Raw genomic sequence first — 16,815 nt, forward strand, 5'->3', positions numbered from 1 at the left:
ATTCTGTAGGTGGGTCATTTCATTGAACAATAACATGAGCCATGCGGCCAGCTATCAAATGGATCCGCATGTTCGTTGTGCTTGTCAGTGATATCCATATTGTAGTTGGGTACGTTCACTTCATTGTTACTCTTATAAACTCTCAAGACATACAAGCATACAGGATAAATTTGTTATTATGCTACTAGAGACTACGACAGAAGTATGAACTATAATGCCTGCCTCAAACAATAGCCAGTGTATGCAAATTTTCTACAATATCTTATTTACGAAGGATTACCAATAATTATACATTACTTAAAAATAATTCAAACAATTTGTAAATGCAGCAAATACTTTACATTGTCATGACAAAAAGATCATTTAATAACTAAGGAGTGCCGCCAGATGAATGAGCTAGCTCGTAAAGTGTCTAAACTGAATGAAGGTACGACCATAAGACCAATGGTTGTTCTTTCTTGAAGAAAACAGTTAGTGAAATAGGATGTATGAACTGCTCAATCTTTTGACCATGGGTAAACCGCACATGATTAGCATGTGTATGGTCGTGGATATTCCTCTGGCACGAGGCACGGCATCATGTTCCTAATCAGTCAAGTTTCAAGTGTTTGCACTCTTATATGCTTGTACTTTTGCTCTTTGTTGAAGCATCTAGCACTTTCTGTCAAGCCTCTGGATGCAAGGAGCTTCAGTGCTCCAACCCCTTCTTGCAAACCAACGTCAATCTAGAACAAGCAAGAAAACCATTTTCATTTCAGAGGATAAATATATTTTAGCACAAAGGAAGGTGGGTTGCTCAGAGAGTAGAGGCAATAGATTTTGTACCCTAGAGAACACCAAATCGCTACTGGTAAAGAGCATTAAAAAGGATCTCCATACAGCGTACTATAAAATCCCATATTGAGTGGATTGATAAAGCATTCGGTGGATGGATAATGCAGTTTTGTGGGTGTTGTGGAAAACTAGGAATGACACAGTTTTTTGTGAGAAGATCATCCCTCCAGCGTGTGCCTACATAGGAGCCAAAGCTTTTGTTTGGTATTGGCTATGCACTTCACCAACAAGAAGGCACTATCACTTCCAGGATTTGGTCCTTCACTAGGACACTATCATTTCTGGATTCTAAATAATTCTCCCCTCTCATGTTTTCTAGGTTGTATGTTTTTATGACCTTTGTCAGGCATTGCAATCTTGTCTTTGATATAGTTGAGGATCTCCCTCACTATACTCCAATTGTAGTGGCCTTTCTGGTCATGCCCTACATTAATAAATTTTACTTACAAAAAAAAAAAAAAAAAAAGATAAAGCATTCGGTGGATAGATAATGCGTCATTTGTGTTTGTAACATTTAGCGGAAGTGGGTATCACTGATGAGAGCAAAATGAAAACATTTGATTTCACATTTACAGAATGCACTGTGCTGGTTCATAATATGATGCGTGGTCAACTCCAACCATTTTCAAGATGTTGTCGAACTTCGACACTTTCACTTTGGGTAGCAAAAATACAACAGTGTCATCTTAAGTTCAGTAGAAAATTGAACTTTGCATAACAGTTGTGTCCAACTTTGCACAAAAGGCACTCTAGTTAACCACAAGGTTTTGGACAGACACTTCAAAACATCATGTTAAACGCAATATGATCTAGTATTGAATTTGGGAGGAAGTTTCAAGGTCATAGAGATTATCATGCGTGAACATGATGTTGCATAGGACTACTCTAAATCCACCTTATCACCTCCACAATGCAAGATTTTGCATGTTGAAAAATGAAGTCAATATATCTAAATAATTCCATACCTTCTCTACATATTTTGGAATCTCTACAACATCTACGATACTGTACATGGAACATCTTAGTCAATGTATCTAGAATCAGAGTCTTCTGAGATATTGCACAATATTGACTATACTACTATCTTCTATATACTTCTTGCACTCTCTGGAACTCTCGTTATTCCAGATGTTTTGGGCTCCAAAACCTTTTTATGTTCATCTAAATACTTGTGATGGAGGATGATCGATCCAAGGATAAACTCACGTGAGAATGCGCTACCCATCCCCTCTTGATTAGTAACAGCCAAGAAGCTGACCATCCAACCATACAAAATCCAGCATTCACCTTCCACACTGTATGCTGGCGCGTCCTTACTGCCCCACATCCTAATATTAAGCTTTAATTTACCCCATCAATCGTACTATTGTTTTTTCAACCTTGTTTGCCACGTGCCAACAGATTCTGAAGTGGGGAAGCGCTCAGTACCAATTTTCTCAACGTGCAAAACTTGCTTTAATAAAGTAAAGGGTCCCTCCAGCATAGATCTTGTGAGATGGACAAGAGGGCAAGCCTTTATTCTCCAATGAAAGCACCTGCAGCCACATAATTTATCTTCTACCCGGGCCACTTCAAAAACTCATGTTTTTCAACAAATTACTAGCCCTATAAATTTACACAAAACAGTTGTAATACACATCCACACTCCAAGAAGTTTAGTGTATTTCTGATGGGAAACAAGGTTTTAGATTTAGAAGAAAGGATACAGAAATCCTTGGTTGACGAATAGAACGAAGGAGATTGAAGAGTTTAGACGAATAAGAAATTAAGATTTAAGAAGATGAAAAACAATTGGAGAAGGATAATATTAGGTTTTGAGATAATTGATAATTTGTTTGATTGAATAATTGGGTTCCTGAAACAACTAACATCAACCTCCTTATAAAGATAAGCCAAACTTGATAACCAAGAAACCTAGACTTCTAAATCTAATTAAACTCAATAAAAGAAACTACTACATCAACTTAATAATTATCCTAATGAAAATACCTAAAAGTGGACCTTCTCATCCTACATCCTTCTCCCCTTCTTTCAAACAACTCCACCTCGAGTTGATGATAGGAAAAAACTAATCCTATTTGCTAAAAACATATTCTCTATGATTTTTCCAACGTTTTTTTGTCTACTTCTTGGATGACAGTTTTTTAGTTTTCTGCTTGAAGTAAACACATGTCCAAAAGAAGCTTCAAACACTAATGAACTTTCAACGAACTTCTTGTGACGACACTTCGTACAACATTTCTTGTGCTTCTTCCAATAATAAATAATCATTGGGGAAGAAAACGATACAAAAAGATCTTCATAAGTCGGAAAGATAAAAGTTGGTGTGCATTCCCCTTCTTTAAAGAATTTCATATGTTGAAAGATCTCACATTTGGTAATAAACAATGATGAAATATGTAAAGGCTTGATCTTTTCGATAAGTTGAGCCTCGTCTGAAATTGGTAAAAGAGATGTAATACAAACACTAACATCTTTTTTCACAGTTTCAACTTCTTAAGGAGCAGAGGTGGGAATTGGTAGAGGTGGGATTAATGGAGGTGTGATTGAGGAAATCTTTCGGTGTGGATTTAGGGTTGATGGTCTCATGGTTTGCTAGAGATGCTAGGATTTGTATGTGTGGTGGTGGAAGTTGTGGAAGTGGTGGTGTTAGGGTTTGTGATGGCGCTAGGGTTGGGTTTTGTGGAAGCGGGTTTGTGGGGTAATTTTTTGTTCGGCAGAAACAAAAAAAATGTCTTTTTGGGTTGGAATGGAGATCACTGTTTGGTGATCCAATGGTTGGTTGTTGTGGACACAGATGGAACTAGAAGGTGTGGGGCAGTCACACCCCCTGAGCTTTGAAAAGCTCCACTACCACATAAGTCATTGCCGAGAAAAATATCCAAACTATAAGGATTCGCACCCCCAAGATTTTGTCCAAACTTCTACTACCGCACCCCCCAAAATTTTCATAACTATAGTGAGATTATAATCGACAAAAAAGTAATTATAAAAAATAAAATAAAATCTAAAGCCTTTTTTCCACTTCTCTTTTTTCCCTTACAAAAGTAGCTCTTATTTTGAGGCCAAAATGATTAGAAGGGGACAATAGTGTCTTCGAATGTTTGATGGGCTTCACTATACTAAAACAAATAGAAAAAACCCAACAATTGGTTCCAATTCTAATCTCCCCAATAAATCAATAACAAACCCATACTCTCTCTCTGTCTTCTTTCACTCTCAAACTGAAACAGGCAAAACTCCATGACCAAAAACAAGAAAAAAATATATATATATATATATATATATATATATATATATATATATATATATATATATATATATATATATATATATTTTCTCCACATTACCAGATGAATACATGATATGTGGACTAGCCGACTAGGATGTGTAGATAGTATCAATTTATGGCTTAACTTCATTATATATATATTTGCATTCCATTATTTTCTCTCTTTCTTGACCTTTTGCGATAAATTTTTAGCAATTTTAGGTTTTTCATTGAATTGGTTTATTTTTGGGGTTCTAATTTGGTGAATTGGTGCCAAGTTTTCATAAATGTTGTTATATGGAATTGTTGAATGGTGGTGTTAATCACTTAAATTTGGTTTTGATAAATGGAATTAGGGAAACAAAAGTTTCTTTGTTCTTGGTTTGATAAATTGATCTCGTTTTTTTTTTTTTTTTTTTTTTTTTTTTGTCTAGAAATAAGAAGTGGTTAATCATGGTGACAACACTTTTCTCATTCTATAAGAAAAGTGAATCTCGGAAGTGGAATCACCAAGTACTCCTACAATGCCTCCACCCCATAGTGTTGAAGCATCTACTAGTCATGAACGCCGTCCTTCCAAAACTCCAAGATGAGGTTGAAGTTGAACATCATCCTTCCAAACTTCCAAGAATTGATGCAGAAGAAAATGAAATTGAACAACATATTCCGAATTCTCTTGGAGTTGAGTCAGAGGAAGAACACCATAATCTTCCAGAAGTTGCTACTGTCAAAAATATTGATACAACTTTGGTACAAGATCCGGGGTTAAGACAACAAATGTTGAGTTACCCGCCATCTAAACAAGACGAGATCAGGCGTGCTTATATCAAATGTGGTCCTTATCAGCCCAAGCCTCCAAAATCCAAACCTTATCCTTCAGACAACTTTGGTCGACATTTTCTAACTGATTAGTACAAGTTCCTGACTGGCTTGAATACTCTCCACAAAAGAATTGTGTGTTTTGTTTTCCCTGTTTTTTATTTGCAAAGTCATTTGGACGACAAGGACCTATTGCTTTCACAGTTGATGGGTTTTCTACTTGGAGGAAAGTCAACGAAGGAAAGAAGTGTGCTTTCCTATCTCATATAGGAAAATATCCTAATTCACATCACAGGGCTGCTCTTAGTTGCTACCACAATTTAACAAATAAATTGCAACACATCGAGAATGTTATTCAGAAACAAGTTTCTAAGCAGGTTGCAAGAAACCGTTTGCGGGTGATGACAACGACACAAGTAATTAAATTTTTTACACTCCAAGGATGTGCTCTTAGAGGTCGTGATGAAAGAAAAGGTTCTAATAACAGAGGGAATGTTATTGAAATGGTAAGCTTATTGGCTTCTTACAATGCGGATGTGGATGCAACCGTGTTAGGGAATGCTCCTAAAAATGCAACATATGTTTCTCCTCTTATTCAAAAACAGGTTCTTAGCATTCTTGCACACAAGACATAGAAATATATTCGTGAGGAGATTGGTGATGGAAAATTTTGCATTCTTGTAGATGAAGCTCGAGATGAATAAAAAAAAGAGAGCAGATGGCAATTGTTTTAAGATTTGTTCACAAAGATGGTTTTATACAAGAACGTTTTTTTGACATAGTCCATGTCAAGGATACTGCGTCAGCAACATTGAAAGATGAAATATGTAAGGTTATTTCTCGTCGTGATCTCAATGTGCATAATATTCGTGGTCAGGGGTACGATGATGCTAGTAACATGAGAGGAGAATGGGCCGGGTTGCAAGCCTTGTTTTCAAAGGAGTGCCCTTTTGCATACTATGTCTCCACAGGCTGGGCCGAGCCGAGAATGGGCCGGGCCGAGAATGCTTCGCTCACAGGCTCCAGTTACCATTGGTTACAGTTGCCAAAGATGTTAAGGATGTTTGGCAATTTTTTTCTAACTTGACTCTTATAGTTAATATTGTTGGAGCTTCTTGCAAAAGAAGTGATCAATTGAGAGATGCTAAGGCTACATAAATTGTAGAAAAACTTGCCATTATTGATGAGTTGGAATTTGGTACAGAGAATGATGGGTTGGACTCGAAAGTTAGTACAAAAAAAAATCATATTAAAACATTGAAACAAGCTGAAGATACTCGATGGGGTTCTCACTTGGGATCCATTTCTATGTATAGCGCAACACTTACGGTCCTTACATATATAATAGAGGATGGAGCCACTAGTAATGTGCGTGCAGAGGCAAATGGAGCTTATGATACTATGACGACTTTTGAGTTTGTGTTCGTCTTGCATCTTATGAGGGAAATCATGGAGATTACAGATGATCTTTGTCAAGCTTTGCAGCGCAAGTCTCAAGACATATTGAATGCAATGTATTTAGTGTCTACAACAAAAACATTTATTCAGAATTTGAGGGAAGATGGATGGGTTCCTTTACTAGAGAAAGTTAAGTTATTCTGTGGAGATCATGGCATAGATATTATTGATATGAATAGTGTTTATACAAGAAGTCAAGGGTGCTCCCGTTCTCCAAAAGGCACTAGTAATGAGCATCACTTTTGGGTTCAAATTTTTATAGGTACGATCAATTCACAGTTGCAAGAATTAGACCACCGATTTCAAGAGGATGTGATCGAGTTACTTATTCTCAACTCAGCTCTAAATCCTAGGGATGGTTTTAAATCATTCAAAGCTGATGAGATTTGCAAGCTTGCAAATAAATTTTATCCTATGGATTTTACTGAGCAAGAGAAGATACATTTGGGATTTCAATTGCAAAACTATAAGCTTGATGTTCTTATACACCCTGAATTCTAAAAGTTGTCAACCGTTTCTAAGTTGTGTCAAATGTTAGCAAAAACGGAAAAATCAATAATATATCCTCTTATCGACAGGTTGGTTCGTCTTGTATTAACTTTGCCAGTTTCAACTGCTACCTCGGAACGTGCTTTTTCAGCTATGAAGATTATCAAGACTAGACTGCATAATAGGATGGAAAATGATTTTCTTGCACATTCTATGATTGTGTACATTGAGAAAGACATTGCTCGGAGTTTTGATATGGATTATATTGTGGATGTTTTTGATAATATGGTGGAAGGGTGGCGAGTCCAACTTCAGATGTCGAACTCAAGTAGTATATCTTTTAAGGAAGAAGCATAACACGTAAGTTACTCTCTTTAGTAAGTTTGTGTGGATTGAAACGAAATACATGCATAATTTTGGTGATCTTTAATGTTTAGACACTCTACAAAAAAAAAATTGTGTATTGTTTATTTTTTTTTTTTGGGAGGGTATACAATCTCACACCCCCTCTGGCCTAGAATCCTGGTTCCGTCCCTGGTTGTGGGAAGGGGCAAAGATGGTAGTTTTCCCGTCATAGCTTCTATAACATATATATGATTCTCATCTCAAAAAATTCAAACCTTCAATCTAACTTTGCAATAAACTTATCTACCTTTGAATCAAATTCAGCCATTGATGAAGTTTGGTGGTTTGGTGTTACAGAAGCAGTTTATAGTGACGTACGAAATCGGTGGTGGTGGGGCGGTGGTGGATCGTTTTTGAGATAAGAATCTAAAAAGTTAGGCTCTTGATACCAATTGATGAAGAACAAGGGTTTAGATTTAGAATAAAGGATACAAAAATCCTTGGTTGAAGAATAGAACGAAAGAGATTGAAGAGTTTCGACGAATAAAAAATTATGATTTAAGAAGATGAAGAATAATTGGAGAAGGATAATATTAGGTTTTGAGATAATTGATAATTTGTTTGACTGAATAATTGGATTCCTAAAACAACTAACATGGCCCTCCTTATTAGGGGTGTGCAAAAAACCGAGTCAACCGATTGAACTAACCGACCCGATCCGAACCGAGCGGTTTTTGGTCGGTTTTTCATAATAAATGGTTCGGTTCAGTTTGAAAAGATTAGTAACCGACTGGGTCGGTTCGGTGGTCAGTTTATATCTGTGATAACCGAAAATATCCGACCCAACCCGCCTATTAGAATATATACATATTTAATTCAAAGTAAAGGGTAAAACTGTAAGTAACATACTAAACAACAAAAGAAGCTAACGTACTAACTCCTAACCTAATAAGTAATGTCATTATCACTTTATCAGTGAGTTTCTAGGGCATAGCCACCACAACCCCTCTTCTCATTTTCTCCTTCATTTTCCACAACTACTCCACCATACCACTCATCAACCACTGCACGAGCCATCACCATGTCATTAACAAAGCTATGCGTATAGATTTAATCAGTCATCACCATGAATTTTCTCTCATTTTGTATACTATATTCCATTGAAGAATAATATTTTAATGTTGGAGGGTTAAATGGGGAATCTAATGGAGTTTGTTGGTAGTTTTAGTGAGTAAAAGTTTAACAATTTCATATGATTTTTAACTTTTGTTGTAGGATTTTTTTTTTACCTACTTGATGGATAACCGAAAATCCGACACAGTAGATCCTTTGCAGATCGGTTTCTGAAATATATTGGTTCGGTTCGGATGACCATTTTTGCTAACCGAACAGGTCGGTTCGGTCATCGGTTTGAGCCTAAACCCAACCCAAACCGACCCGTGCACACCCCACTCCTTATATAGATAAGCCAAACTTGATAACCAAAAAACCTAAACTTCTAAATCTAATTAAACTCAATAAAAGAAACTACTAAATCAACTTAATAATTATACTAATGAAAATGCCTAAAAGTGAACCTTCTCATCCTACATCAATTTCACTGATGATTATCAATGTTCACATTGATGTGTGAGATGCTTTTTTCATGGTGTTGTTGACGTTGTTGAAAGCTAATTTTTAAGTAGGCCTAGCTTTTCGGAGCTGCTCCCAGCTCACACTATGGTGGAGGAGGTGCCGTGAAGATCTAGGAGTGTGAGCAGTATGAGCTGAAAGGCTCCAATACTGTTTGGAGAGCAGGCAGGGGAATAGATGCCAAACCTGACCCCTATCTATCATCGTAGAAGCTGTTCCTAGGACACTACCAATGGCTCAATGCAACAAGCTCAACTAATCATGTTTCCTTACGGTTAGATGCCTGTTGTTTTCTTGTAATAAGAGTACCAGTGTGTTCTTACTTCTCACACATTCTTCACATCCTTCTGAATAATAGAATGTTTTCTTATGTGTTTGCTGCCATAACTTCCCTATCATTTATGTATATTTTATCTTATTTAGTTAAACCATTTCCTTTGTGCAGGAACAAGCACATACTGATCTATGTTACATGTAAACGCCATATTTTAAAAAACATTGTACCCACGTGTCCGTGTCAGACACAACACACATTGTGATATATGAAAATTTTGGTATTCAGCCGTGTCGGGCACTTCGTATCCATGTCGGATGCGGACACATTTATCCATGTCAATGTAACTGATTAATTGATTTTAATTGTTTACAAACAGGTGACTTTCATTCAGGTCAAGTTGGGCTTTACTACAGAACAACTTACCCGTTCACGAGCTGTTGCATTGAACTTCTGAAGCAAAAATGCCTTCGGATCCATTTGACCTGGTGGCCTTCCAATACCTGAAAAAGGATACTACTTAAAAACACTAGCCAGACCATTGTTATGTATTTTATTTTGATGACATTAAAATTAATAAAATCTGGACTTAACCAACCAATTCTTAGGCGAGCAAACTCACTGTTCCCTCGAAAATGATGAATTAAGCTCCTGACCCTTCAACAAGAGCAGCGAGTAAGTGGAGCAGCACTACAGATATAAATACAAAAATGAAAAGAGCATCAAGGGGAAAACCATATAAAGACAGAAAAACAGATATACATTTATCACCAAAAAAAAACAGATATACTTTGGCTTTTAAGTTTTATCAGGCACTTAAGAAAAATAAGAGTTCTTCCTTCATTACAATGAGAAACTACAGTGTTTGGTAAACGACCCATCTGAACTTGTTTGGGGTGGTATGTACATGAAGTGACCCTAGGTGGACCCACCCAGTTGGGACGTCCTCAGGGCAAATAGATGCTATTAGTACACTCACCGTTTGCTACATTAGTTCCATATTACTTCCATTTCAAATTATTGAAAGAAGCTCAACTTAAAGCAAAACAATAGTTTATAAAAATATGAAAAGCTACTAATATGGTATCAAAATTCAATACCCTTTGTGGCGTCCATTTCCTCCTTTGTCTTGTAAACGAAGCACCCCACATGGCAAGTTCATGTCATCAAAAAACTACAGTGGCAGTATATCATATATGAAATGCATCCAAAAAACTTTTGTTAGTTCAGAAAATTATAATACGACATACAGAAACTCAGAAAACAGCAGCATTTGTAAGAGAGAAGTACCGCAACAATGCGACTGAGTGGTAACTTATAGTATGCTGCAAGAGGTCCAGCCTACAATAATTTTAAACGAAAACAACTAAAAACTCTTTCCATGGTAATAGAAACATTTATTCAAACAGTTCAAGTGCTTACAGATTCACCACTCAAGTTCATATAAGTCTGCGGCTTTGCGAGAAAAACCGGAACATCAGAAATAAGACCTGATCAAACAAAATAATAACACTCAGTTAGTCAGTCCGCATTCTTAAGTATCAAATAAAGAGTTCGGAACAAAAATGGACCTTGACCAAATATAGCTTTGCAGTGGACTCTATCCATTGAAATCCCATGTGACTTTGCCAATACGTCAATCATATCAAACCCAACCTGATTTTAACAAAAATAATATAAATATATTAACAGATGGAAAGATTCAAACGTCGGGGAAGTAGAATAGGGATAGAAATGTTGTACATTGTGTCTGGTGCCTTGGTATTTTTCCCCAGGGTTGCCTAAACCAACAAAGAGCCATGGGAGAGGAGAAGTAGTTGTTGTTGTATAGAAACAACGCCTTGAAATATTAATCGATAAAACCTGTAAAGCTGAAATGTCTTGTAAGATTTTACAGGTTTGCATCACTGATATGTGATGGTGTTTGGAGAAAAAATAAAATGTGTTTGTGGTGAAGCGGACGGAAGGACGGACGGACAAGTGTGTTGTTTAAGCGGTCCCTTGGGTACAAGACTCAAGTCTTGTGTTGGAAGGTTGCCGCCACATTATAAAGTTCTTAGGAAATTTGAGGTAAACGAAATTTCGACACGTAAAACACCGACCAACTTTCTCTAAAACTAGTATACTGCTATGCAGTGGGGGTGTGAACGGATAATAGAGAGTGGAGAGGGAGAGGGAGAGGGAGAGGGAGAGGGGAGAGAGGGAGAGATTGAGAAAGCGTGAAGAGGGAGAGGGACGAAGATGAGAGACGAAGAATGAGGACAGATAGAAACCAACCAAATGACTTTTTGTCCGCATAGCCCCCGGCCAGAACGTTCGTTCCGCTCACTTAATTAATATGTAATATCGTGAAATTTTGCAAGCATATGTGCATTTCACTGATTTTTTTAATAAATGATTTCAGTACTCAATTTTGAATTTTTGATGCTCATTGTTTTTAGCATCCCAAATGACTGTGTTATAATCTATATTTGACACATCCAATTTGAGAGAGTGCCCCAATGGTAGTATGAGCTATACTAATAAATCTATAGTATATTTTATGGGATGTGTAAGTACTCTCCGTTCTACACTAGAGAGCACGTGTCCACATGGAAGGACGTCTTATTTCAACTCGTCCCACAACATCATATCGTACCAACGACCCAACACCCAGGTCGTCACCAGCAACAGTTACAGTCATTCATGGAAAGATATCAACTAGCATAATCTTGGAGCTCAATCAACGTCACAATCAATAAAACATTAACTTTGTAACAACACATTAATGACGAATCATCAAGATAGCACACAAGGTGGATCTGCAATCCATAACGGTTCAAGCACGTCCGTACTTCTTGACCCCTTGCCCTGCTCAGCAACAGGCTCAGCCTCACCAACTTTATTCTTTCCACGGGCCTCAGCCACCCCAGCATCAACAGCCAAATCAATCAGGTTCATCTTCTTCAGATGAACCCGACCTGAAGACGAACAACCTTCAACAGTACCAGGTCGGTCTTCAGACTCAATTCGGGCCTTCTTAGCCCCCTCCAACTCAACCACTTCGAAATGCCTTTTCAGATTAGGCTTCCAGAACGAAGTGGGAGCATCACCCACTCCACCAACATTGCCACTCCCAACACCCACATCTTCTAAGGAGAAGTAGTTGGATGCAGAACAATCTGCATCACCAGAGGAGAAGCGGTTGGACGCAGAGCGCCCTCCATCCCCCAGCTCAAAATGTTGGGGTGTCAAACCATTTGCATCACCCAACTCATAACGTTGGGATAACAAACGATTTGCGTCACCTAACTCAGGATGTCTGGAAGGCGTCACCCCTCCGGCCCGCCCCTCACGGCGCCCGGAAGCGGTGTTGTGACCGACGCCCTAGCTCCACCGTGAGCGGTCATCCACAAGCACCTCCACTCCTTTTCATTCCAGAAACAGGTGCCTTCTTTTGACTCTCCCTCTCCATGGCAGATTCCGAGCTATAATCAGAAAGTTCAACCACTACCTTGTGAGCCCTAGCTTTTTGCTTCAACCTTTTACGGTTGATTTTCTTCCCTCCATGCCTTTTAAAATAATGCGCAACCTCCCCAACAAAGCTTGTTTCTCCTCCAAGCTCAAACAAGCAAACCTTTTAATAACACCGTTCTTCGTACGAAAACGGATTGTAATCTCTGCAAAAACAAACCAAATAAATCAAAACGTCCAAATTATAATTTACCATACATATTATGACCTACAACCAACGACCTACCAGGAAATTGTACAACACGTTTATCAATCTCCAAACCAGGCGGGAAATATCTATCTACAACCAACAACGGCTTACGCCCTCATTCCTCCTTACTCACCCCGACAATAACAGGAGACTTCCCCTTATAAACATGAAAACTAAAGTTCATAGCACCCGACCTCCTCACAACAAAGTGCTCTGTCACATCATTTAAACAGTTGTTGTAGCCCCTGTCATTCAACAAATCCAACACATGGAGAATCCTCCAACTGTTCCCCACGAGTTGACAAGGGGCTTTCCCCAAAAAATTCAAAACCTCCACAAGAAGGCGGGAAAAAGTTTCATCCCATCCCTTCCTTCATTTGCCCATAACAAATAACTACTCCTCCACCCTAAGGAACGTAGTCGTTAATATACAAATTCTTCTCCCCAGCCAGATCGTACACAAACAGATCGGATTCCACTCAACCAAACTCCTCCTTCAAAGCGGCATAACAATCCACCGACTTAGGCTTCCTCTCATCCACCGTCTCCAACAAGGAAGACGATGAAGCCTCATCACCACTACGAATCCTCTCCTCAACTTCTTCGTCATTTACCGTTCTTTCTCTCCATTTACCAACTTCAACCTCACCACTCAAGCTATCACTAGTCATAGACATTGCACAATCAAAGAAAGAAAGAAAGCTCAAATTTCTAAGTTGAAAACACGAACCTTATGGCAAGGGATGAGAAGTTTTTCTTTGCTTTCTTTGCTTTCTTTCCTTTTCTTTCGTTTTGGATTTTTCCTTTTTTTCTCTTTGGTTGAAAAGTGAACAAACAAAAAGCTTTTACAAGTCAAAAACCCATCAACTGCCCAGACACCTCGAGACAATCAAAACATTTCGTATTCCTAAAACCTAAATCATTACTCGCCCACAAATCGTCGTAACTCCGGGCCCACGAATTAATCCAAGCCGGTACAACAGCTCAAAACATTCGCAGACATTCCCATCAAACCTAAATTCAAAACAAAACAGCTGTCAGACACGTGCTTTCAAACTTTACTTTTTAACAGTTCTCCTTCCACGCAACAGCTGTCTAATGAACGAATAAAAAATAAAGGGGGATGTGTAAGTACCCTCCGTTCTACACTACAAAGCACGTGTCCACATGGCGGATCGCCTTCTTCGCCCATTTCGCCCCACAACATCAGATCGTACCAACGACCCAACACCCAGGTCGTCACCAGCAGCAGTTACAGCCATTTATGAAAAGATATCAACTAGCACAATCTTGGAGCTCAATCAACGTCACAATCAAAGAAACATTAACTTTGTAACAACACATTAATGGCGAATCATCAAGATAGCACACAAGGTGGATCTGTAATCCATAACGGTTCAAGCACACATCTATAAATAGAGAGATATGAACTATGTAAGACTTGATTCAAGTTTACCTCGAGAAACTTGATATGTAGGCAACTCTTATCCCAAGAAGAGTGCAGTCATTCCCTATCCAACAAATTATCAGGTCGTAGTCCCAAAATAACCAACATCTACAGGATGGATGACTTTATGTCAGTTAGTTTTCTGGGCGTGTGGCAAGACCGCATGATGACTTTGTGCAAGTGAAGTATGTTAGATTATTTACTATACAAGAAAAATGATATTAAAGCCTTTATTCTGATTCTTATAATGGTCTAGCTAGTCGCGCGTCAGATTATGAAATCGCTACCTAGTATATTGTGGACTAATTAGCATTGAATGCTCTCCTCTCTTTTATTGAAAACAGTGACAAAAATGAAAATAGGAAAAAAAATTGCTAAATCTACGGTGCGCGAGATGTACCGAAAGTTTTGGTGTGCACGATTTCTAGCCACACAATGGGAGGGTAGAACCGGAAGAACAGGAGGGTAGAACTGAAAGAAAAAGATTTTAAGAGATAGTCTCATAATTTTGTCGACGAAAAATGGGTTTCCATTTCTAAAATTGAACCTGAACGAATCAAAGAAGCTATTCCAAACTGCTTCTTCTTCTTCTTCACCTTCAAACTGGTTCTTCAATATCTAATGAGGTTTTTGGACCAAAGGGTGGTTCTTCTTCTTCTTCAAAGAATAACTCTACAACTGGGATTTCCGACTCTGTTTTCGCATACCTATCAATGGTACTCTTGAACAAATGATTCTTTTTTCTAGGGAGTTTTTGCTAGTTTTTGTCTTTGATTATACATTCTGTTACTAGGTTGTTGATTGATTATGTTATTTGATTGGTTGTTTTGATGAGAAAATAGTAACTTAGACTATATTTTACTTTTTTGGTTAGTTCTGTTATTATTTTAGTTGAACTTTACACCATGGAAACTAAAAATAACTAGAGTTGATTCCTTTTTTTTTCCTTCTATTATGTGTCTTTGGGTTTCAGTATTCACGCTCTGAGGTGATTGGGTCATGGAGAAAGCAGGATTCAGGGAATCAGGGGTGGAGCAAACAAGATTTGACAGTTTGTGAATCTTAGGCTGACTAATTGGCCTAGTAATGGCTAGTGGTAAAAAATGGTACTTAATTATATACATTCATATTTATGAAATATGATTTTTTGACAACATTTAAACAGAAGATCATGTGTATTGATTTTAATTGATGTTAATGTAGCATGAGATTGTATTTATGTTTGTCGGAATCTCGTTCTTCAAATTTCTATGTATAGAATCTATGAAAACCGAAGCTAAGTACAGACAATAATAATCATAAGAGGAATTAAAAGAATTATTAGAGTAAGTGCTTGTGGTGCTAGAAAAAACTCTTGCTCAAGCTCCCCCAATGATTTATTCTGTTTCTCAATGCTACAATATGGCATGATGTTATTGTCAAAAATCTCATCTTCTTTTACCTGACCTGAAAATAATATCTACAATTGAAGTAAATATATCGAATTACCGAAATGATATATTATATATACTAGACAACATAAGAAATTAACCTTGTTGTTGCTCAGTGGCTTTAGGGGAAATAATGAAAACCTGATGCTGAGGTGATAGTTTGTGATTAATAAGTTGGACAAATGGATTGAAGTGAATATTTGAACAAGTTGGTGAATAATAAGATGATGATGAAAGGGAGAAGAAGGATTTGGAGGGAGGAGAAAAGAGTAAACGAGGAGAAGTAAGTGCAACCCCGAACTGGGTCACCATGTTTGAGTGAAGTAATTAGACAAGGGTTTGAAGGAGAATTAATTGGTGCAAACATTATAGAAGTGAGAGAAGAGTGAGACGGAAACAAGAGGAAAGATAAGGCAATGAGAATGTGCAGAGGGAAGGAATTCAATAACTTGGATTGGACTGTTTTGCTTGACAAGATATCACTAAGAATTTGCCAAGTTGACTTGCTCTCCTATAAAAGAAATTAGGACACTGGAGCGGTCTTTATGACTTCTTCAAAGTGATATTTCGTAGCATTTCTCAATCATCATTTTGTTTTTTTTTTTGCTACTTCATTGATATGCACACCGTATTGAAACTTTAGTTGAAGAATAATGTGTTCAATTGTCTACTTTCCACTTTTTGTAAATCTCGGCTTATTTTGCTTTGAAGTATTCACATCGAAAATCCGGAAGAACCGAAAGATCCATTACCATAATTTTAGCTTCTTCTCTTCTTTCCATAGCTTCAATTTTTTTGTTCTTCAACTCTTGGTCACGATCCTAGCTTAGATTGAAGTTGTGTTTCCAAGAGTTTGTCTTGCTTTTCCATTCTCAACTCAACACGGCTAACAAACCCCTCAACCACTTTTGCTGCTTCACTAGCTCCCCTTTTTCTCTCTTTTTGCTTCTTCACGCCATCCGGTCGTATAAGATCACTAGTTGTCATAGTAGATGCATTAACATCTTCATCTAAAATCATTAACATTCGATGACCCCTCACCTTGAATTTTCTTTGAAGTTTTTGGTTTTGTCTTTGTTTCCATTGACCTATGCCACTTGGGGGTATTTTTAA

General features: G+C 37.7%; 1 protein-coding gene and 1 pseudogene across 2 annotated transcripts; one reads left to right on the forward strand and one right to left on the reverse strand.

Moving 5' to 3' along the window:
- Window positions 1–238: 238 nt before the first annotated feature.
- On the reverse strand, window positions 239–11,427 carry LOC147485713 (Peptidyl-tRNA hydrolase family protein). 2 transcript variants are annotated; one of them, XM_086572747.1, is made up of 8 exons: window positions 10,866–11,427; window positions 10,694–10,778; window positions 10,545–10,612; window positions 10,413–10,463; window positions 10,223–10,296; window positions 9,721–9,779; window positions 9,549–9,625; window positions 239–725 (listed from the first exon to the last, which is right to left on the reverse strand). In XM_086572747.1, the coding sequence occupies exons 1-8, from the start codon at window positions 11,025–11,027 to the stop codon at window positions 594–596; spliced, it is 708 nt and encodes a 235-aa protein (XP_086428873.1). In that variant the 5' UTR covers window positions 11,028–11,427; the 3' UTR covers window positions 239–593. The 2 variants fall into 2 exon arrangements, with proteins under 2 accessions (XP_086428873.1, XP_086428874.1); XM_086572748.1 differs by having other exon boundaries at window positions 454–725; window positions 9,745–9,779; window positions 10,866–11,165.
- Window positions 4,667–6,043, forward strand: LOC147485714 (uncharacterized; annotated as a pseudogene).
- Window positions 11,428–16,815: the final 5,388 nt, after the last annotated feature.

This window comes from Coptis chinensis, chromosome 7 (assembly GCF_015680905.1).
Source record: "Coptis chinensis isolate HL-2020 chromosome 7, ASM1568090v1, whole genome shotgun sequence".
NCBI lineage: Eukaryota > Viridiplantae > Streptophyta > Magnoliopsida > Ranunculales > Ranunculaceae > Coptis > Coptis chinensis.